The 21570-nt window shown below is 58.0% G+C and overlaps 2 protein-coding genes across 2 annotated transcripts in view; one reads left to right on the plus strand and one right to left on the minus strand.

The window, feature by feature from the left end:
* Positions 1–13511, plus strand: part of NT5DC2 (5'-nucleotidase domain containing 2) — a 51874-nt gene extending 38363 nt beyond the window's left edge. The window contains exons 2-14 of the mRNA XM_018066740.1: positions 9522–9706; positions 9822–9896; positions 10094–10149; positions 10234–10327; positions 10442–10570; positions 10685–10745; positions 10838–10940; positions 11053–11154; positions 11314–11395; positions 12644–12730; positions 12816–12956; positions 13038–13102; positions 13173–13511. Coding sequence (XP_017922229.1) covers positions 9522–9706; positions 9822–9896; positions 10094–10149; positions 10234–10327; positions 10442–10570; positions 10685–10745; positions 10838–10940; positions 11053–11154; positions 11314–11395; positions 12644–12730; positions 12816–12956; positions 13038–13102; positions 13173–13434 — 1442 coding nt within the window. The 3' untranslated portion in view covers positions 13435–13511. The remainder of the gene's footprint in view (positions 1–9521; positions 9707–9821; positions 9897–10093; positions 10150–10233; positions 10328–10441; positions 10571–10684; positions 10746–10837; positions 10941–11052; positions 11155–11313; positions 11396–12643; positions 12731–12815; positions 12957–13037; positions 13103–13172) is intronic.
* On the minus strand, positions 13409–19954 carry LOC108638604 (stabilin-1-like; the record flags this gene model as incomplete). Its single annotated transcript, XM_018066739.1, is given in 26 exon segments — positions 13409–13573; positions 13654–13770; positions 13853–13999; positions 14082–14186; positions 14266–14415; positions 14497–14616; positions 14710–14819; positions 14898–15063; positions 15153–15286; positions 15365–15509; positions 15601–15794; positions 15871–15978; positions 16107–16211; positions 16296–16445; positions 16728–16929; positions 17010–17066; positions 17163–17312; positions 17424–17510; positions 17594–17770; positions 18016–18075; positions 18149–18289; positions 18642–18788; positions 18926–19003; positions 19217–19264; positions 19537–19659; positions 19880–19954. Coding segments are annotated over 26 exon segments (3153 nt in total), but the record flags the coding sequence as incomplete, so codon positions are not given.

A 21570-nucleotide genomic window follows, 5' to 3' on the forward strand; every position in this document is an offset into this window, starting at 1 on the left:
GTGTATCTCCTTGGATTTATCCTGTTTGGAACTGTCTGGACCTGACTGTTTTCCGTGTTAGGGAAATTTTCAACTGTCATCCCTGCTGGTATTTTCCTCTGACCCTTTCTCTCCGTCTAGGACCCCTGTGATGGGAATGTTGGTGTGTTTAATGTTGTCCCAGAGGCCTCTGAGACTGTCCTCGTTTATTTTGGTGCCTTCTTTCTTTCTTCTGCTGCTCAGCACTCTTTCCACCATTCTTTCCTCGCACTCACTGGTTCTTCTGGTTTCGTTACCCTGCTCTTCCAGTGTATCTTCCATTCCAGTCCTTCTTGGGTTTTTCATCACTGTTTGCTTGCTCTTTAGTTCTTCTAGGTCCTTGTTAAACCTGTCTGGATTTTCTCAACCTGTGCCTCCATTCTCTTTTTGAGATTTAGGATCATCTTTACTGTCGTTACTCTGAATTTTTTTTTTTAGGTAGCTTGCCTATTTCCTCCTCATTTGTTTGGTCTTGTAGTTTTTTACATTGCTCCTTCATCTGTACCAAATTTTTTTGTCTCTATGTTTTATATTTGATGGATGGGACTGTGTTCTTGTCTTGCTGGTTGTTTGGCCTGAGGCGTCCAACCCTGGAGATTGCAGGCCGAAGGTAAGTGCTGCGGTGAGGACCTCTGGTAGAGCTCACTCTGATTAATAGTGCCTGAATTCTGAGGGTCTCTGTTAGTCCAAGGGTTTAGACTCAGTGCTTCCACCACAGGAGCTCAAGCCTGATCCCTGGCCTGGGAGCCATGAACCCGTAGGTCACACAGTGCTGCAAAAAAAAAAAAAAAAAAAAAAGATAAGAAACCACAAGGAGAACAGTAAAAATGAATAAAAAATATAATAAATCTAGAAAATATATTATAAAAAATAGCGACTTCCCTGGTGGTTCAGTGGCTAAGACTCTGTGCTCCCAATGTAGGGGGGTGGCGCGGGGCAGGTATGATTCCTGGCATGGCCAAAAATGTATAAGAAAAACAAAAATGTAATAACAACAAAGCTAAAGAGAAGCAGTACAGCAAGGGGAAAATAGCCAGAAGAGGCCCTGGGAGGCTGGGCTTAGGCTCAAGACCTGCACAGCCAGAGCGGGCCCTGAGGGTGGAGATTCAGGCCCTGGACCCCGGCAGGCTCCCTGGGTCCTGAGCAGGTTGGGGAGACCCTTGTCATGTTCACCTCGCTCCCCCAGCCACCCCTCGGGGTGCCCCCACCCCACCTCTGCTTTGCCTCCTTCCCTCCTTCGCCCACCACATCCTACCTGCTTGCATGGGGGCTCCTCCAGTCCCGTAGGTGTCTGAGGTCCCCCGCCAGCACCTGGTTGGTGCCACTGTGTTCAGTTCAGTTCAGTCGCTCAGTCGTGTCCGACTCTTTGCAACCCCATGAATCCAGCACGCCAGGCCTCCCTGTCCATCACCAACTCCTGGAGTTCACTCAAACTCACGTCCATTGAGTTGGTGATGCCATCCAGCCATCTCATCCTCTGTCGTCCCCTTCTCCTCCTGCCCCCAATCCCTCCCAGCATCAGAATCTTTTCCAATGAGTCAACTCTTTGCATGAGGTGGCCAAAGTACTGGAGTTTCAGCTTCACCATCATTCCTTCCAAAGAAATCCCAGGGCTAATCTCCTTCAGGATGGACTGGTTGGCTCTCCTTGCAGTCCAAGGGACTCTCAAGAGTCTTCTCCAACACCACAGTTCAAAAGCATCAATTCTTCAGCGCTCAGCCTTCTTCACAGTCCAACTCTCACATCCATACATGACCACTGGAAAAACCATAGCCTTGACTAGACAGACCTTTGTTGGCAAAGTAATATCTCTGCTTTTCAATATGCTATCTAGGTTGGTCATAACTTTCCTTCCAAAGAGTAAGCGTCTTTTAATTTCATGGTTGCAGGCACCATCTGCAGTGATTTTGGAGCCCCCCAAAATAAAGTCTGACACTGTTTCCACTGTTTCCCCATCTATTTCCCATGAAGTGATGGGACCAGATGTCATGATCTTAGTTTTCTGAATGTTGAGCTTTAAGCCAACTTTTTCACTCTCCTCTTTCACTTTCATCAAGAGGCTGTTTAGGTCTTCTTTACTTTCTGCCATAAGGGTGGTGCCATCTGCATATCTGAGGTTATTGATATATCTCCCGACAATCTTGATTCCAGCTTGTGCTTCTTCCAGCCCAGTATTTCTCATGATGTACTCTGCATGTAAGATAAATAAGCAGGGTGACAATATACACCCTTGACATACCCCTTTACCTATTTGGAACCAGTCTGTTGTTCCATGTCCAGTTCTAACTGTTGCTTCCTGACCTGCATATAGGTTTCTCAAGAGGCAGGTCAGGTGGTCTGGTATTCCCATCTCTTTCAGAATTTTCCACAGTTGATTGTGATCCACACAGTCAAATGCTTTGGCATAGTCAATAAAGCAGAAATAGATGTTTTTCTGGAACTCTCTTGCTTTTTCCATGATCCAGCAGATGTTGGCAATTTGATCTCTGGTACCTCTGCCTTTTCTAAATCCAGCTTGAACATCTGGAAGTTCACGGTTCGTGTATTGTTGAAGCCTAGCTTGGAGAATTTTGAGCATGACTTTACTAGCGTGTGAGATGAGTGCAACTGTGCAGTAGTTTGAGCATTCTTTGGCATTGCCTTTCTTTGGAATTGGAATGAAAACTGACCCTTTCGAGTCCTGTGGCCCCTGCTGAGTTTTCCAAATTTGCTGGCATATTGAGTGCAGCACTTTCACAGCATCATCTTTCAGGATTTGAAACAGCTCAACTGGAATTCCATCACCTCCACTAGCTCTGTTCGTAGTGATGCTTCCTAAGGCCCACTTGACTTCACATTCCAGGATGTCTGGCTCTAGATGAGTGATCACACCATCGTGATTATCTCGGTCATGAAGATCTTTTTTGTACAGTTCTTCTGTGTATTCTTGCCACCTCTTCTTAATATCTTCTGCTTCTGTTAGGTCCATACCATTTCTGTCTTTTATCGAGCCCATCTTTGCATGAAACATTCCCTTGGTATCTCTAATTTTCTTGAAGAGATCTCTAGTCTTTCCCATTCTGTTGTTTTCCTCTCTTTCTTTGCATTGATCGCTGAGGAAGGCTTTCTTATCTCTTCTTGCTATTCTTTGGAACTCTGCATTCAGATGCTTATATCTTTCCTTTTCTCCTTTGCTTTTTGCTTCTCTTCTGTTCACAGTTATTTGTAAGGCCTCCCCAGACAGCCATTTTGCTTTTTTGCATTTCTTTTCCATGGGGATGGTCTTGATCCCTGTCTCGTGTACAATGTCATGAACCTCCATCCATAGTTCATCAGGCACTCTATCTATCAGATCTAGTCCCTTAAACCTATTTCTCACTTCTACTGTATAATCATAAGGGATTTGATTTAGGTCATACCTGAATGAATGGTCTAGTGGTTTTCCCTACTTTCTTCCATTTAAGTCTGAATTTGGCAATAAGGAGTTCATGATCTGAGCCACAGTCAGCTCCCGGTCTTGTTTTTGCTGACTGTATAGAGCTTCTCCATCTTTGGCTGCAAAGAATATAATCAGTCTGATTTCGATCTTGACCATCTGGTGATGTCCATGTGTTGAATCTTCTCTTGTGGTGTTGGAAGAGCTGCTTGCTATGACCAGTGCATTCTCTTGGCAAAACTCTTTTAGCCTTTGCCCTGCTTCATTCTGTACTCCAAGGCCAAATCTGCCTGTTACTCCAGGTGTTTCTTGACTTCCTACTTTTACATTCCAGTCCCCTATAATGAAAAGGACATCTTTTGGGGATGTTAGTTCTAAAAGGTCTTGTAGGTCTTCATAGAACCGTTCAACTTCAGCTTCTTCAGCGTTACTTGCTGGGGCTTAGACCTGGATTACTGTGATAGTGAATGGTTTGCCTTGGAAACGAACAGAGATCATTCTGTCGTTTTTGAGATTGCATCCAAGTACTGCATTTCGGACTCTTTTGTTGACCATGATGGCTACTCCATTTCTTCTGAGGGATTCCTGCCCGCAGTAGTAGATACAGTGTTCATCTAAGTTAAATTCACCAATTCCAGTCCATTTTAGTTCGCTGATTCCTAGATGTCGACGTTCACTCTTGCCATCTCCTGTTTGACCACTTCCAGTTTGCCTTGATTCATGGACCTGACATTCCAGGTTCTGATGCAATATTGCTCTTTACACTGTGTTAGGAGACGTGAATTCTGTGTCCAATTACTCCACCATCTGTGCTTCACCTCTGGTTTCCATTTTTGCTCTCAGTACTCCTCAGTCCTTTTTTTTTCCCCACTGTTTTAAGTATATGATTTCTTTGGGTGAGCTGAGTCTTCATTAGCATGTGGACTTTATCTAGTTGCAGCTCTCGGCCTTCTCCTGTTGTGGAGCATGGGCTTAGAGCACGTGGTCTCAATAGTTGCAGCTAGCAGGTTCTCTAGTTGTCACGAGTCGGTTTAGTTGCCCCAAGGCATGTGGGGTGTTTGTTTCCCAGCCAGGGATCTAACCTGCATCCCCTGTCCATTCCAAGTGTCAGAGTTTGCTTCTCCTAACCCTGAACTGCCAGTCCATCCCTTCCCTCCTCCCCTCACCCTTGGCAACTAAAACTCTATTCTCTCTGTGAGGCTGTTTCTTCAGTTCGGTTCAGTCGCTCTGTCGTGTCCAATTCTTTGCAACCCCACGGACGGCAGCACGCCAGGCCTGCCTATGCCTATTCGTCACCAGCTCCCAGATCTTGCTCAAACTCATCTCCTTCGAGCCGGAGATGCCATCCAACTCTCTCATCCTCTGTCTTCCCCTTCTCCTCCTGCCCTCTGTCTTTCCCAGCATCAGGGTCTTTTCCAGTGAGTCAGCTCTTTGCATGAGGTGGCCAAAGTATTGGAGTTTCAGCTTCAGCATCAGTTCTTCCAATGAACACCCATGACTGATCTCCTTTAGGATGGACTGGTTGGATCTCCTTGCTGTCCAAGGGACTCTCAAGAGTCTTCTCCAACACCACAGCTCAAAAGCATCAATTCTTCGGCGCTAAGCTTTCTTTACAGTCCAACTCTTACATCCATATATGACCACTGGAAAAACCATAGCCTTTAGACAGACCTTTGTCAGCAAAGTAATGTCTTTGCTTTTTAATATGCTGTCTAGGTTGGTCATAGCTTTTCTTCCAAGGAGCAAGTGTCTTTTAATTTCATGGCTGCAGTCACCATCTGCAGTGAGTTTGGAGCCCAAGAAGATACAGTCTGTTTCTTGGGTATGTTCATTTGTGCCCTGATTCTTCCCTGTCTTTCATTCTGTTTCTCTTGCCTTGTCTCTTTCCTCCCCCTCACTTCCTCCCTCTTTCTTTCCCTTTCTCTCCCTGCCTCCCTCCTTCTCTCCTGACCTTTCTCCCTCTCTTTCCTGCTTCTTTCTCTCTCCCACCCTCCTCGGTATGTCTCTTCCTGTATGTCTCTTCCTGTATGTCTCTTGGCCTCTCTCTGACTGTCTCCTGGTCTCTTTCTGTCTCTGTTCCCTTTCCCTTTCTCCCTTCTTCCCTATCTCTGTCTGTCCTTCCCTTCTCCTCTCTCTCCCTTTCTCTCTTCTTCCTCCCTCTCTCCCCCACCCCTTTCTTTCTCTCTCCCTGTCAGTGTCTCCCTCCCTTTTTCTCTCTCCAGTCCACTGTTTCTCCTGCCCCTGCCCCCCTCCCTGCACCCCACCCCTTCTCTCCACCTCCTGCCCATCTGTCTCCGCCCTCCTGCCCTCTCTGGCTCTCTGCCTCCCTCCCTCTCTCTTTCCATCTCCCCCGTCACTCCGCCTTTCCCCCTCACACCCTGTCTTTCTGTCCCCTTCTTCCTCTGTTTGTCCCTCACTTCTTCCCTTCTCTCCCTGACTCTCTGCCTCTCTTTCTCCTTTCTTCCCTCCCTCTTTCTCCCTAGCTCCCCGCCCCCGCCCCGTGTTTCTCTGTTTCTCCCACCTTCCCTGCCTTCCTTCTGTGTGTGCCCTATGTAGATTCCACATGTAAGTGATGCCGTATGGTCTTTGCCTGTCTGACTTCACTCAGCATCATAGTCTCTAGTTGCGCCCTCAGCGGCACTGTTCTGTCCTTTCTTCCCACGTCTGAGTCATGTTCCTTCGTATAAATGCACCACATCTTAGGAGCTTCCCGGTGGCTCCGCTGGTAACGAACCTGCCTGCGATGCAGGAGTCTCGGGTTTGATTCCTGGGTCAGGAAGATCCTCTGGAGAAGGGATAGACTGCTCACTCCAGTATTCTTGCCTGGAGAATACCGTGGACAGAGGAAGCTGGTGGGCTGTACTCCATGGGGTTGCAAAGAGTTGGACACGACTGAGCGAGTAGGCACACGCACCCACCACATCTTCCCCCACCCTTCTGTCGGTGGAGATGTGTTTCTGCGTCTTGGCTGTGTGTATGGTGTTGCCATGAACGCAGGAGTGTGTGCATCTTTGGAAGTGGGTTGTACGTGTTTGTTTTGGCCGCACTCTGTCTTCGGCGCTGCACACGGGCTTTCTCAAGTTTCAGCGAGCGGGGGCTGCTCTCCACTTGTGGTGCACGGTGTGGCTGTTCTTGTCGAGGGTCAAGGGCTCAGGGCGAGCAGGCCGCAATGATTGCCGAGCTGGGCTCGGTATTTGCAGTGTGAGCTCAGTAGCTGTGCAGGCGCTTAGTTGCCCTGCCATGTTCTAGTCGTGTCTGACTCTTGGCGACCCCGTAGGCCGTAGCCCGCCAGGCTCCTCCGTCCATGGGATTCTCCAGCAAGAATACTGGGGTGGGTTGCTCTGCGAAAGTTTGTAAGTTTGATTAGGTCCCGTTTCTTCATTTTTGTTTTTATTTGTATTGTCTTGGGAAACTGGCCTAAGAAAACACGGGTGCGACTCCGTCAGAGGCTGTTCTGCTAGGAGTTTTCTGGCGGCGTGTCTGTGTGGTGTGAGGGTGCGTCCTGCCCGCACTGGTTTACATGCCGTTATCTAACCGCAGCTTTCCAGCACCACGAAACGCTTCCCTCTCTACTCTTAGAAGCCAGGAATGGCCTTCATATGTCGTTTCACAGGGGCTCAATCCTAGCCCACTTCTAAGAGCCACAACTGGAAGACGTTCCTTTTTCAGTGCGTTGCCTGGCACAGCTTGGGGAGAGTTTTCTTCAGGGCGCAGTCCATCATTTCGGCCTTTCTTGTAGGTTGGGGCCTCCATGCTGAGTGAGGTTTCCAGTTTGTGCCTAGAGCTTTGTGTACTGTCTATGTTATTTCTGTGATGAAAGCAGGCCCACGGGTCACTCTGTAGAGGAGAGGCGAGGCCGCACCTAGGAATAATGTCCTTAAAAAGAACTTTTGTCACTTCTGATGCCTTTCCTTTTGGCTGTGAAGGGCTCTACTCAGCCTTGATCCAGGTGTAATCCTTGCAGTCTTTAGCTAAAATCTTGAGGAGGTTGGGGGAATTTTTTAATCCTTTTGGCATCCCGAGTCTGACATAGCTCAGAAATTCCAAGTTTATAAAAACACGGGAATGAGTCTGAAGTCACATCCTCACTGTCACTTCGTTTCACCATTGTTACTCCACTTTGACTTTTAAATGCGTTCCCCTCGTCAGCGTCAAAGCAGATGTACAGTGCATAGTGAGAGGCCACAAAACAGGCCACTTTTTAAAGTTAAACCATGTGTTAATATAAGCCAGTGACTTCCCTATACCTCAGTACATACAGATTTTTATCACTTCACCGTCTGATTGCAAATCTTTCAATAGAAAGCACTGACAATCAAAATATCCGTCCAGTTCAACCTGGATGTAGATCATGTCCCTCAGTACTGGATCTCTTTTATATGTGCCTAGTTTATCCACGTTAACCGATCAGGTGTCATGAGAAGGCTCAGAGGCATGTTAGTGAGGACACTAAAGGCCACACGTTTTATCACTTGTATCCCGTTGTTACACAGTACCACATGTGTAGCAGTACACCCAGCTCAGTGGCATGGTATGAAACTTATTAGAGACCTGTATTTGTCATAAGTTCCTTCCCATAAATTTTCTTGAAGATGAAGCAGTTTTGCAAAAGCATCAGAGTACAGTAGCTGTCTCTAAGTGACAGGACTTAGAAGGGCACAGTTAAAGATCTGATTACAATGTAATGAAACTTACAGCGTAAGGACACTTAGTTACAATAACAGAATTACAACTGATTACATTTAATTTAAAGTACAAAATGTTGTTATTCAGTTGAAGTCCTGTCTGACCTTTAGTAACCGCATGGACTGCAGTGCGCCGAGCTCCCCTGCCCCCTGCTATCTCACGGTTTGCTCAAATCCATGTCCATTGTGTCAGTGGCGCTCCTGACCATCTCATGCTCTGTCGCCCTCTTCTTGTGTCTCAGTCTTTCCCAGCATCACAGTCTTTTCCAAAGAGTTGGCTCTTTGCAATCAGGTGGCCAAAGTATTGGAGCTTCAGCATCAGTCCTTCCAATGAATGTTCAGGGTTGGTTTCCTTTAGGATGGACTGGTTGGACCTCCTTGCAGTCCACGGGACTCTCAAGAGTCTTCTCCAGCACCACAGTTCAAAAGCATCCATTCTTCAGCGCTCAGCCTTCTTTATGCTCCAACTCTCACATCCTACGTTACTACTGGAAAAACCATAGCTTTTGACTATATGCATTCTCAAGTGAGCCCTATGTTGGGGGCCAGATTTGATGCTGAAAACTCAGCCTCTGCACACCAGTGCAGAATCAAATCTGAAAGTTTGGGGTGAAGTAGAAGAGAACAGCTTGATTGCTTTGCCAGGCCAAGGGGGAGACAGCAGGTTTATGCCCCCAGAAAACAACCGCACATCCAACCCAGGAGGCACTGGGGAGCAGTTGTTAGAGTGGCTCAAGGGTGGGGTTGCTGTTAGGGGTGTGTGCAGGGCCTGCACCTTAATCGCGTCTCCAGCTCTTGGTGAGCTGCTCTAGTTCTTTGGATCTGGTCTCGGGGGGTTCTCAGCTGCCTCTGCCCAGAGTCTGCATCCTTTGCCTTCCCAGACTAGCAGCTGTTTGTGTCTGTCCTTTGGAACCCAGGGAAGGCCATGGAGGCTGGCATCTCCTCCCTACAAACAAGAAAGGGGACAGAAGGCTTCCGTGCCCAGGAGCCCCATGGGGTCCTGTTCAGTTTCAGAGGCCGCAAATGCTATTATGTGGCTGGCAGGTGGCTGAAACCTGATTAGAGGGGCCTCGCCCTGAGGCCTGTGGCAGGCACACAGAGCTCAGCGGCTCCGGCCTCACCCAGCACTCCTACCCCAATGACGTTCCTAAGTCCCAACCCCAGCTTCAGGCAAGTGGAGAGGGTCAGCACATAGCCAGGTGTCCCCTGGGGCTTGTAAAGGCTGGAGGAGGGGCAGCTGGTGGGCTGCGTCAGCGCCGTCACCTGGTACTCGTCGGCCCCTTATCCCACCTGTGTGACCCTGGGCGGGGGACTTTTCTCTGAGCCTGTTTGGCCTGCTGAGCTCAGAGCACCCATCTTAGGGTGTCTCAGGGTCCGCCTCAGACTTGCACCTCCTCCTGTAGACCTCCTGCCCCCCGAGGTCTGCAGTCTCCTGAACCCCGCGGCCATCTATGCCAACAATGAGATCAGCCTGCGCGACGTCGAGGTCTACGGCTTCGACTACGACTACACCCTGGCCCAATACTCGGACACCCTGCACCCGGAGATCTTCAATGCCGCCCGCGACATCCTGGTTGAGCACTACAAGGTGAGGCCGGACCAGCCCTTGGTGGGTGGGTGGCTCAATGGATCCCGAGGCAACTGCCCAGCGAGCAGGTGTGCCAACGCCGCTGGCTCAGGCCTGGCCTCATTTCCCCCAACAGTACCCGGAGGGCATTCGGAAGTATGACTACAACCCCAGCTTTGCCATCCGTGGCCTCCACTACGATATTCAGAAGGTGAGCGGAGGCATGTGGGAACTGCTTCCTTAGCCACCTGTCTCCTGGCGGTAGTGGCCTCAAAGCTGTACTTCCTCTTGTCAAGCATGGGGTGCCCTTGCTACCAGCCAGCTGGGGCATGGGGGCTAGAAAAGGCTGGCTCAGAGCCATTGGCGGGCTCTCGCCTCACCGCCCATCTGCTCCCGTGGTGCCCCTAGAGCCTTCTGATGAAGATTGACGCCTTCCATTACGTGCAGCTGGGGACAGCCTACAGGTCAGTGCCGCCCCGGCCTTGCCCATGCCCCCACCTCCCACCAGGGTGCCACTTTGGACTGGTGGTCTCTGTGCACCCACCCAGGGGCCTCCAGCCTGTGCCAGACGAAGAGGTGATCGAGCTCTACGGGGGCACCCAGCACATCCCCCTCTACCAGATGAGCGGATTCTACGGCAAGGTAGACGCCCGCTCGGCACACGCCTGGGGAGGGCTCCCAGCCCTCACCCCCGGGCCACACTGCCCTTGGGTCTCCAGGGCTGGAGGGCTTGCTCAGCCAGAGCTCCTTCCCCAGGGCCCCTCCATCAAGCAGTTCATGGACATCTTCTCGCTGCCAGAGATGGCGCTGCTCTCCTGCGTGGTGGACCACTTCCTGGGCCACGGCCTGGAGTTTGACCAAGCGCACCTCTACAAGGACGTGACAGTAAGGGCCTGGGCCTGCGCCCCAGGGTGGCGTGGCGTGGACAGGAGCCCAGACACAGCAGGGCAGGCCGCCCCGGGCTCCAGTGAGGCCTCACTGTCCCTCCACTGCCCCTAGGATGCCATCCGAGACGTGCACGTGAAGGGCCTCATGTACCAGTGGATCGAGCGGGACATGGGTAAGGGGGGCCAGGGCCCTGCTGTGGCTGCCGGGGCCGGCACGGGGCTGGCCCTCACCGCTCCCTTCTCTCCCACCCCATGTACTTCCCAGAGAAGTACATCCTGCGAGGGGACGAGACGTTCGCCGTGCTGAGCCGCCTGGTGGCCCATGGGAAGCAGCTGTTCCTCATCACCAACAGTCCTTTCAGCTTCGTGTAAGCTCCCCTGCCCCCGCGGGGGGAGGGCGCGGGACAGGGACTCGAGTTGGGTGGCAGAGGCCTGGAGCCTCCCTCGGCTGCCTGCCCCACTCGGGCCCTCTCCGCCCAGGGACAAGGGAATGCGGCACATGGTGGGTCCCGACTGGCGCCAGCTCTTTGATGTGGTCATCGTCCAGGCGGACAAGCCCAGCTTCTTCACCGACCGACGCAAGTAAGGCCTGGCCGCGGTGGGCACGGGCTTGTGCTTGCTGCTCTGTGTCCCTGGGGCAGGGGCACCCCTGTGCTGACAGGCAGGTATGCCGCCTGTGGTTCTGCCACAGCCTGGGAACCAGGTGTTGAACCTTACCCCAGGCCTTTCAACCCACCCTAGGCCTTTCAGGAAACTTGATGAGAAGGGCTCGCTGCACTGGGACCGCATCACCCGCCTGGAAAAGGGCAAGATCTACCGGCAGGTGAGAGCCAGCTGGGTGGGCCCTCCCAGGGCCTGTAGGGGCCCAGCCCCGATGCTTGGCCTCGCCATGCCATGCTCTCCTCACATGTGCTGTGAAGCTCTTCAGTAGCTCAGGCATTCAGTAAGCACCCACTCAGTGGGGCTGAACCATCTGCTGCAGCCAGACAGCCTAGTTGGGGCGGCCCACAGGCCTCTGAGGACCCCTTTTCCTGGCTGGCTAGGAAGGTGAGAAGGGGCCTTGTGCTTGGCTGGGGAGGTGTTAGGTGGCTGTGAGCAGGAGGTGATGAAGCATTTGGCTCTGGATGGAATGTGGAAATCCTGGCTGAGCTGGGGCTTCTTAGAGACAGTGGTTCGGGGTTGGGGGTCAGGCCAGTAGCGCAGCCTTGGGCTGCCTGGTGCCGAGCCCAGCCTGCAGGCAGTACCCCGGCCCTGCACCTGCCCAGCCTCCCATGCTGGCAGCCCCCTTGGGCAGAAGCTGTCACGGTGACACTCTGTTGTCTTGGCCTCCTGGCTGAGCCTGAGGACTGTCACTCTACCTTTGTGGGAAACACTGAGTTTTCTTCTTTGGCAGGTTTTAGACTTTCCTTTAGGCCTCATGTTCTGAAATTTTACCACGTATGTGGTTTCTCTGTTCTCTCCCTGCCTGTCTCCTGCCAAACTTGGCACAGCCTCAGCACTTGGCCCGCTCATACTTCCCTCTTCCTTGGGGTCCCCTGTACCTCACTCTCTTCCCCCTTACCTGTCTGCTCCGTGGCTCTCACCTCCCCAGGCCTCTCCCGTGGGCAGGCTGTCCCGGCCCACCCCGGTGTCTGCTCCCCTACCAGCCGCCTCTGCCGTGTTGGATGGAGCCTGGCTGTTTTCATCCTTTCTCTGCCTTTGGCGCGGGAGGGGCAGGCACCTCACAGGGAAGTCTGCCATTGGTCTGCCGGGCCCCTCGGGGCTTGGGCCAGGGTGGCCTGCTGGCTGCGGGGCCACGGCTGCAGTTTGTTTCCCACAGAGTGGACTCGGGCCATCGCTTGCGCGGGTGTGAGGGCACAGGGCCGGGAGGCCTTCCTGCCGTGGGCAGACCCCCTTCCTGAGTGTGAAGGGGAGGCGGCTAGGGCTAGGGCCCAGAGGGGCCCCGAGGCCGCGGGAAAGGGCAGCCCTACATCCGGCCTCGCTGCCTCTGGGGGCTGGGGACGCCTGGCGGAGGGGAGCCGGAGGGGAGGCCACGCGGCACAGTGGGCGTAGCTGTGTCCCCTGCCCCCAGGGAAACCTGTTTGACTTCCTGCGGCTGACGGAATGGCGCGGCCCCCGAGTGCTCTACTTCGGGGACCACCTCTACAGTGACCTGGCGGTAAGGGGGGGCCGGTGCTGGGGCCCCCTGGGGAGGTGGGGGGCTCTCCTGGCTGCTGCTGAGCCCAGTCTCCCCGGCCCCCCAGGACCTCATGCTGCGGCACGGCTGGCGCACGGGCGCCATCATCCCCGAGCTGGAGCGCGAGATCCGTATCATCAACACGGAGCAGTACATGCACTCGCTGACGTGGCAGCAGGCGCTCACGGGGCTGCTGGAGCGCATGCAGGTGCGGGGGCCTGGCGGCAGGGCGCGGCACGGCGGGGCCGCCCCCGGCCACTCACACGCGGCACACCCCTGTCTCCCCCAGACCTACCAGGACGCCGAGTCGCGGCAGGTGCTGGCCGCCTGGGTGAAGGAGCGGCAGGAGCTGAGGTGAGTGGGGGCCCGGTAGGAGGCCCCGCCCCTTCGGGCGCCCCCCGAGTGCCCGCGTCTCCTTCTGCAGGTGCGTCACCAAGGCGCTGTTCAACGCACAGTTCGGGAGCATCTTCCGCACCTTCCACAACCCCACCTACTTCTCGCGGCGGCTGGTGCGCTTCTCCGACCTCTACATGGCCTCCCTCAGCTGCTTGCTCAACTACCGCGTGGACTTCACCTTCTACCCGCGCCGCACACCCCTGCAGCACGAGGCGCCGCTCTGGATGGACCAGCTCTGCACCGGCTGCATGAAGACGCCCTTCCTTGGTGACATGGCGCACATCCGCTGAGAGTACCTTTATTGTCTGGATCAGGCCCGGCCCCACCTGTCCCACCCTCTCCGGGCAATAAAAGCCGTCTCCCTCGAGCCTGTCACTTCACCTCGAGGATCCTCTGTGTGTCGGGGAAGTCCTCCTCCAGGAGCGAGTCCTGAGCGCAGGACTGTCGGTTAGTGTCTGGGCCAAGGCTGGGTCCCAGGGCCCCTTGCCACCCCCCAACCCCCCACTCACATCAAAGGGCTCACAGAAGGCCTCATGGCTACCAAAGACCGGGTTAGGGACGGAGACCAGAGTTGGGCTGGTCCCTTCCTGCCACGGGGAGAAGTCGTCAGCAGCAGCATCTTCTGCCTAGAAAGGCACGTGAGTCGTGAGACCTCAGCAGCCTTGCTGGCCCGGACCCCACACCTCCCTCAGCCCCCAGCCCAGCTACCTGGAAGGCAGAGAAGCCAAAGCCCGTGGACCGGCTTCGGGCACGAAGGTAGAGGGCTCCAGCCACCAGGCCAAGGACGGCTCCAGCAGCCGCCGCAGCCCCCACGCCCGCTGTCACAGGCGGGGCCTCTGGGGCCACCACTGCCCGCTGCAAACGAGGAGAGTGTGAGGGACCTGGCCGCAGCGGCCCCCTCACCCCTCCCCGCCCTGCCTGTCCACGCTCAACTCACGGCCTGTGGCGGCGCCAACAGGGGGCTGGCCAGAGTGTGGATAATGCCATTGAAGGCCAGGATGTCCCATGTGATGACGCGGCTGACCACCACTGCTCCTGGGACCTGTAGGGAGACCGGAGTCAGGCCCAGTGATGATCAGTCAGGGCTGGGCCAGCAGGGCACGGGCCACCTCCAGACTTGCCTCAGGGGCCCGAGAACTGTTGCCAGGGCCCAGGTCGCTGACGACAAGGCTGAGGCCTGAGTGCGCAGGGAGTAGGGCACCCTGGCTCGCGTTGGTGCTCAGGAAGGTGGTGTTGGAGGCGTGCAGCTCCAGGTCTGGGCCGCTCAGGGTCTGTGGGCACAGCACAGCTGTTGTCGTGGCCCAAGCTCAGAAAGCAGGATCAGGCCCTGCCCTCCCCACGCTCCCTGTTACCATGTTGTCGACGAAACCTTCATTGACAGGGACGAAGAGCGTCTTGTAGGTGCGCTCGTCGTCCAGGAAGTCCAGAAAGTCGAGACCCCTCGGGGTGGCATTGGCGTAGCCCAGTAGCATCTGGGGATGGTGGGACACAGGGTTGTGGGTGGGTTCCCTGTGGGTTCCCTCCCCAAGGATCCCCGCTGCACCACACCCCTGGCCCCTGGGTACCCCGTAGAAGGTGGAGAAGTTGGCAGTGGTGGCCAGTACATCCAGCAGCTTCCCGTTGCACACGCTGGTCCCGTCACCCACAAAGCCATCGCGGCATCGGCAGGCCACATCTGCTGGGAAGGCAGTGCAGTGAGTGAGTGGGTCGGCAGAGAGAGGCAGAAGCGCGTGGGCTGGGGGGGCGGCCGTACCTCGCATGCGGAAGCAGTAGGCGTCCCAGCGCTCCGAGAGGTTCTCCCGGGCGCCCAGGCTGACCACGCCCACCTGGCCGTCGCCACAGTCTGCTGCGGGGAAGACGACGGGGTGGGCAGCCGAGCCGTTGGCCAGCCAGCCCACAAGGCAGAGGTGGAGGCCTAGCTGCAACGGCAGAAGCGTAGGCTGAGACCCAAGGCCCAACTCAAAAAGGCCCCCACAGGCTTGGCTCCAGACTCCCAGGCCCCACATACCTGCTGGGCAGCAGAGAGCTGAAGGAGAGAGGCAAGGACAGCTCCCTGGGCCCCACAAGCCGCCTCAGCCTCTGAGAAGTTCAGGCCATAAGGGCCACTGGGGGCCTGGAGGTGGAAGACACCGGCTCGCTTCTCTGCAGAGGGGAGGGACGCATGGTCAGTGGGCCGCCACCCGGTAAAGCGAGGGTGTGGGGAGGGGCGGGGAAGCACACCCTGGAAGTGCAGGTCAGTGCACACGGCGTCTGCGTGACAGGGAGGCGGCCGGTCCAGGCAGCGGTCCACAGGTGGCTCAGGTTCCAGCAGACAGTGCAGTCCATCACCCACGTAGCCGGCGTGGCACACACAGCGCCGTGTGTTCTGGGGCAGGAGAGCAGGTGGGCACCCTTCAGGGCCTGGGGCAGCCAAAACCAGGGGGCCCCCACCCAGTGGCCCGGCTACCCATGCTCACCGGCCCAGTGTTGAGGCAGTCGGCGTGCTCACTGCAGCCGCCACGGTGGCCATCCTCACAGGGGTTGCGGGCCCGGCAGCTCCAGCCATCACCCTCGTAGTCTGGCCAGCAGGTGCAGGTGACCGCTGTGCCCACCTGGCTGCAGTTGGCGTGCTCGCTGCAGCCGCCACGCCCATCCTGGCACAGGTCCACCACTGGAGGTGGGAGGAGGGCGTTGGGCCAGGGCACGGTAGGGGGCGGGAGGGGAGTGGGCCCTCCACCCCTGCTTACCTGTGCATGTGCGGCCGTCCCCTTCGTAGCCCAGGCTGCACTCACAGCTGTTGCCAGCGCGGCACACGGCCTGGGGTGCGCAGGGTGGAGCGCACACAGGCTGCAGCTCTGTCCCCCAGGGCCCACCCCACACATCCAGGTTAGTGGCTGCCCTCCTGGACTCCCTTCCATCCGAGTGTGCAATTGGGGCACGCACTGGTGTGTGCAGGGTGGGCACAAGCACAGGGCCCACTCACCCAGCTGCACCTCACAGCGTGGCCCCGTCCAGCCCTCATCACAGAAGCAGGAGCCGGAGCCCCCCAGGCCCTCATCACAGCGGCCATGGGAGGTACAGTTGCAGGCTGGGGAGAGGGACAGGCAGGATGGTGTTGGCACACAGGCCACGGGGGTCAGGGAGCAGGGCAGGGCCGGGCAACACAGCCTACCTTGGCACAGGGGCCCGAAGGCTCCCGGGGCACAGAGCTCACAGGCTGTTCCGGTGAAATGCGCGTGGCACCTGCACTCCCCGCTGCCGCTCATGCCGTCCATGCACGTGCCGCGGTGGTTACAGGGGCTGCTGGCGCCGCCAGGGCAAGCTCGGGGAGGGGGTGAGGAGAGAGGCGAGGTCAGGCCTCGTCACGAGCCCAGCACATGCAGCCCCAGCCCGGACACACTCCATCCTCCACCCAGTGGCAGCGGAGGCTCTGGCACAAGCAGCCCCAGTGCCCAGCCCACCAGCTCTCATACCACCTACACCCCGCCTCTGCTCAGAACACTCTCTCCTGCAGGTCCACCCACCCCAAGCCCCTTGCTGTGCTCCCAGCTGTCTTGGGGGCTGGGAGGGCAGTCGGCAGAGTCTGCAGCCTCGGGATGCTCACCTCGGCACTCGCTGCCGTAGTGGCCAGGGCAGCAGCTGGGCTTCCAGGTGGTGGTGACACAGTTGCGGTAGCAGCCCCTGCCCAGGCCTCGGGGCTGGCCCCAGTGGCTCGGCCGCGTCCACACACTGCGCAGGGCCAACGGGTGCAGCGAAGGGGATGTCCAGAACTTGGAGAGGTAGCGCCAGCAGGCCTCGGGGCTGCCCTGGGCCAAGATGGATTGGGCTGCAAACCTGCACCTGTTGGGCCCTGCCTGAACCCACCACCTAGCGCCCAGCCCCTTACCTGCTCCTGTGAGCCTGGAGGGCAGGGGGGTTCCAGCCCACAAATGCTGCAAACTTTCTGCAAGGAAAGGAAAGCAACACAGCAAGTCAAGTGGGTGGATGGGACAGTGCCAAGTGGCCTTGGCATGCCCCCTCCACCTCTGGCCTCCCTCACCAGCCACAGTGGCCGGGTCTCGAAGCGGTCACAGCGGGCACCAAGGCCAGGCGGCTCCAGCAGCTGGTCAATGCCATAGGCCAGGCCTCCCTCAAAGGGCAGGTGTCGCTGCACAATCCGGGCGGCGTCCTCTCCCACTGTGAGCGCGCCCTGCCAGGGAGGGGCATGTGGTAGGCGGGCAGCGTCACGGGCGTACTGCAGCCCCACAGTCCCGGCCACTGCCTCCTGCCGCCCTCATTCAAGCTTCCTCCCCAGACTCACCGGCCGTGTGCGGCTGCAGGAGAAGGAGATGGGGGTCCCATGCATGGTGCGCAGGGGGCCCAGGTTGGGCAGGTCAGCTGCCAAGGCCTGAACACATGGAGCCACAGTTGGAGCTGGGTGGGCAGCCTGAGGGGCAGGCAGTAGGGACCACGCCCTGGGGGTGCACCCACCTCGACGTTGCGGATCACGTGGCCCCGCAGAATGGCTGCCAGCTTGTCACGGTGGTCCTTATGGTAGAGCCAGACCTGGCGATCGGGAGGCAGGGCTTGTAGGGCGGAATCTGTGGGCCACAGCATGGTGAGTGGCCTGTGGAAGGTATCTTGAAGCAGGGGCAAGAGCCCAGCCATCTGGCGAGAGAGAGGAGGTGCAGCGGTCACAGCCAGTGGCTGATGGAGGGGCCCGGACTACAGGGGCCCAGGAGGGGCTCCAGGGACCCGGGTGACCTTCCCACCAGCCACACTCCTCTGCAGCCATCCCAGGCCGACAGACATGGACATACACGCGTGTAGTCAGATGTGCGGGCACGTATGAGCGCACACACTGACAGTCACCCGCATGTACACACACTGAAAATCTCACACGGGGCCAGTACCGTCACAAGGCCACTGAAGATCTTGTAACCGAAGGCCTCTGCAGCAGCGGTGAAGTTTCTCTGGGGACAGGGGCTCAGTGAGCAGCGAGGTCAGGAGGGGAGGGAGGGTCCCAGGCCCGCAGTCAGGTCCTACCCGCGGAGCTGGGGCAGCGTCAGCTTCCCAGTGCAGCACTTCCGGTGGCAGCAAGACGCGGTCAATGAAATGCAGGACACCATTCACAGCCTCCTGGTCGCTGCTCACCAGGCGCGCGAAGTCATTGATGTAGATGTTGCCCTGGGGGTGTGCCCGGGATGAATGAAGCCAAGTGCCGGGGGGCCTGGGGCGAGTCTCAGGGGAGGAAGTGGGCAGGACCAAGGCAGAGGGCGGCTCTCGCCTCCTGCCAGGGAAAGAGCTGGCGGGAGCCCCACGGACACGGGGCCACACTCAGAAGTCCCGAGCCCAGGACTAGCCCCTAGCTGGTAGCACGCAGCGTCCAAGGCTGGCATCATCTCCCTGTCAGTAAAGCCGGCCTGGGAAGGTGAGGGTCTTGAAGGCACGGGCGCAGGGCCCAGGTGAGGACCCTGGGAGCAGTGGAGTGCTGAGTCTGTGGGCAGCCCGCGTCGGGGGCGGGCGGAGCTGGGCCTACCTCCCTCTCGCTGAAGCGCAGCGGATGCCCCGAGAGCGTGGTGGCATAGCCCTCCTCCAGCAGCTCCTGGCTTCGCAGCTGCCGGCAGCCAACAACGTGGTAGCGGAACACAAGCTGGCGGTTGGCGCGAATCCGGGCCAGCTCGTCCTGCAGCAGGAGTCACGAGGGTACCGGGGGCCTCACTGCCACCTCTGTGCCCAGGCAGGGCCCACAGCCCAGCAGGCCGCCCCCCCCCCCCCCCCCCCCCCCGTCCCTGGCCAGCCTTGCTCCAAGGGCCGAGTCACCTGTGACATGTTGGTCATCAGATCTGCATGCGGCACAAAGACCGTGAAAGGCCCGTCCCCCTTGAGGTCCTTGTATTCCTGAGGGAGAGGGTAACAGCTTGAGTGGAAGAAGAGCAACTTGGGACCAACTTCAGGCTTCTGCTGATTTTCCAGGAAAGACCTGGACTCAGAAACCAAACCAGCAGTCAGCTCCTGACCAAATGAGACTACCAAGGCTCAGAGATAGGTGGCACCTGCAGGTCAGAGAGGCCCAGGCTGGACGAAGGATGTGGGGGCCAGCTGGTCACTCACCAGGAGATGGAGGCTGAAGAAGGAGGCGTGCTTGTCCCGAAGCAGCTCCTGAGGCAGGGAAGGCAAGGGTCAGCTCAGAGTCTGATCGGCCTCATCAGGGCTGGTGCTTGTCCCAGCGCCGGGAGCCCAAGGTCTGGCCAAGGCAGAGATGAGGAAAGGAAAGCCAGGGCGGTCTGCTCTGGGGTCAGAATGGGTTTCATGGACCGTAACTGGGTCAGGCCTGGGTGGAGTCAGGATCAGGAACAGTAGCCAACACCATGGCTCAGGCCCATGGAGGGCACAGCCAGGGTCAGGTCGGGGCCCTCCCTGGGCATCATTACCAGGCTGACACGGGCTCGGCAAGTGAAGCCATCCCCCACGGTGCGGACTGCGTCGCAGGCGCAGGTCCTCTGGCCATCCCCTGTGCTTTTGCACACGGCATAAGGGCTGCAGCCTCCGTTGTTCTGCGGTGGGGACAGGAGAGAGGCAGCGGTGACTCCCAGGCTTCCTCGGCCCCAACCAGCCCTGGGGAAGGGGCCATGAGCTTCCCTGTCCACGCCCCAGAGCCCTGACCTCGTGGGGCCCTTCAGAGGCGCTCAGGACCCCGCTGGGGTTCAGGAAGGCTGGGCACCCCCCTCCCCGGCCCCTCCCTCTTTGACACTGGGGGTGCCCTGGGGGCCTGACCTGGGAGCAGGGGTCCAGGAGCACACAGGCCCGGATGCCATCCCCACTGTAACCTTCGCGGCAGCTGCAGGAGACCTGGTCACAGATCCCAGTCAGCGGGAACGGTCCCGGCCTGGCGCTGGGGGGAGCATCCGGCAGCGCCCACAGACGGGACGCCGTCTGTCCAGCAGGGTCTGGCCCTGACCCTGCAGCCCACGCCAACACTGGACCTGCAGACACAGCCGGGCCTGCGGAACGATGAGGTTACCCTGTGGGAGCCGGGGTCCGTGTCTGTGACGTGTGAGCACAGCCCACCCGGGGCGGGCACAGAACCAGGAAGGCAGCAAGGCAGCGCCCAGCAGGGAGGGGAGGCCGTCCTGCTGGCCTGCTGCTGTGCGCTTGTACTTGTGGGAGGAGCCCTGAGAAACCGCGCAGGCGTGCGCCTGTCTGGGGAGTGGCGGTCAGGCTCAGGGAAGGGAGGGCTTCAAACCCTGGCAGCTCTGAAGCCCGGGGAGGAGGTGTCTTCCCAGCAACGTCGAGCTTTGAGATCCGTGTATGGCTGTGAGGAAACGGGGGCAACAAGCCACACCTGGCAGAGTGCGTGTGCGTGCGTGTGCGTGCTAAGTCACGTCTGGCTCTGCGACCCCGTGGACCGTAGCCCGCCAGGCTCCTCTGTCCATGGCACTCCCCGAGCGAGAGCAGCCGAGGGGGCTGCCGTGCCCGCCTCCGGGGGATCCTCCCGAGAAGGGACGGAACCTGAGTGTCCTGAGGCTGCTGCGTTGGCAGGCTGTGGGTTGTTTGACCCCCCGAGGACGCCCCCAGACCAGCTGGGCAGCAGACATGGTCCCGCCCGCAGCACTGGAGTGCCTCTATCAGACCCTCTGCCAGCGGCCGTCCTGCCTCGGAATGCCTCCCGGGACCGGAAGCTCACCGGCCGAGGAGGGGGTCCCAGCTGCTTGGTTCTCTTAGAAGCGCCCCTCACTCACAGGTGTGCTCTCCCCCGCACCGGCTCTGTCAGGGAAGCCGCACCACCCTCGGGGGCCGGACACGATGGGTTGCAAGGTCCTGGGCGCCCCGCAGCCCTTTCAGTCGGCGCCTTCCGCGGGGTTGCCCTGAGCTGCAGGGGCCACAGCCAGCCCAGCCGGCTCCTCCGGAGACTCCCTGCCTTGGCCGTGTTAACCGCTAAATGTGGCTGGGACGCGTGAACCTCAGGCCTTTGCACTCGTGCTCTGTGGTGTCAGGAAGGCTGTGTGTCCGCCTCTCCCTCCCAGCTTCACGGAGGAATGTGAGCTCCTTGCGAGGCTGCCTGCCTTGGGTGGCCGCGTTCCCCAGTGGTGGCTTCCCTGTCTCCTCCCGGGCGTCTCCTCCCGGGGCATCTCCTCCCCCCGGGCCGTCTCGTGTGTCTATCAGCTATGTCCCGTGGCTCTAGAGGACCAGGTCCTGTGGGTCCCCGTGCCTGACGGCGGTGTGGGCCTGCCGCTCCGGCCCCAGGCCGTGGGCTGAGTGTCATTTCCTGAGCCTGTCACCAGCCTTGCCCTCTGTCCCCCGCCCTCCCGGGGAACACCACGCTCTAAATCCCATTGAAAACAGGGTAATTGCCTAATGCTCTGCTCTTCGATGCAGGGTGCTATCAGAGGCAGCTCTGCAGCGGCCGGGCCAGCCTGGCAGAAAATTGAACCTCAGCCAGAGGGGATCGCAGCGGCCAAGATAGG

The sequence above is a fragment of the Capra hircus genome, chromosome 22, assembly GCF_001704415.2.
Source record: "Capra hircus breed San Clemente chromosome 22, ASM170441v1, whole genome shotgun sequence".
Lineage (NCBI taxonomy): Eukaryota > Metazoa > Chordata > Mammalia > Artiodactyla > Bovidae > Capra > Capra hircus.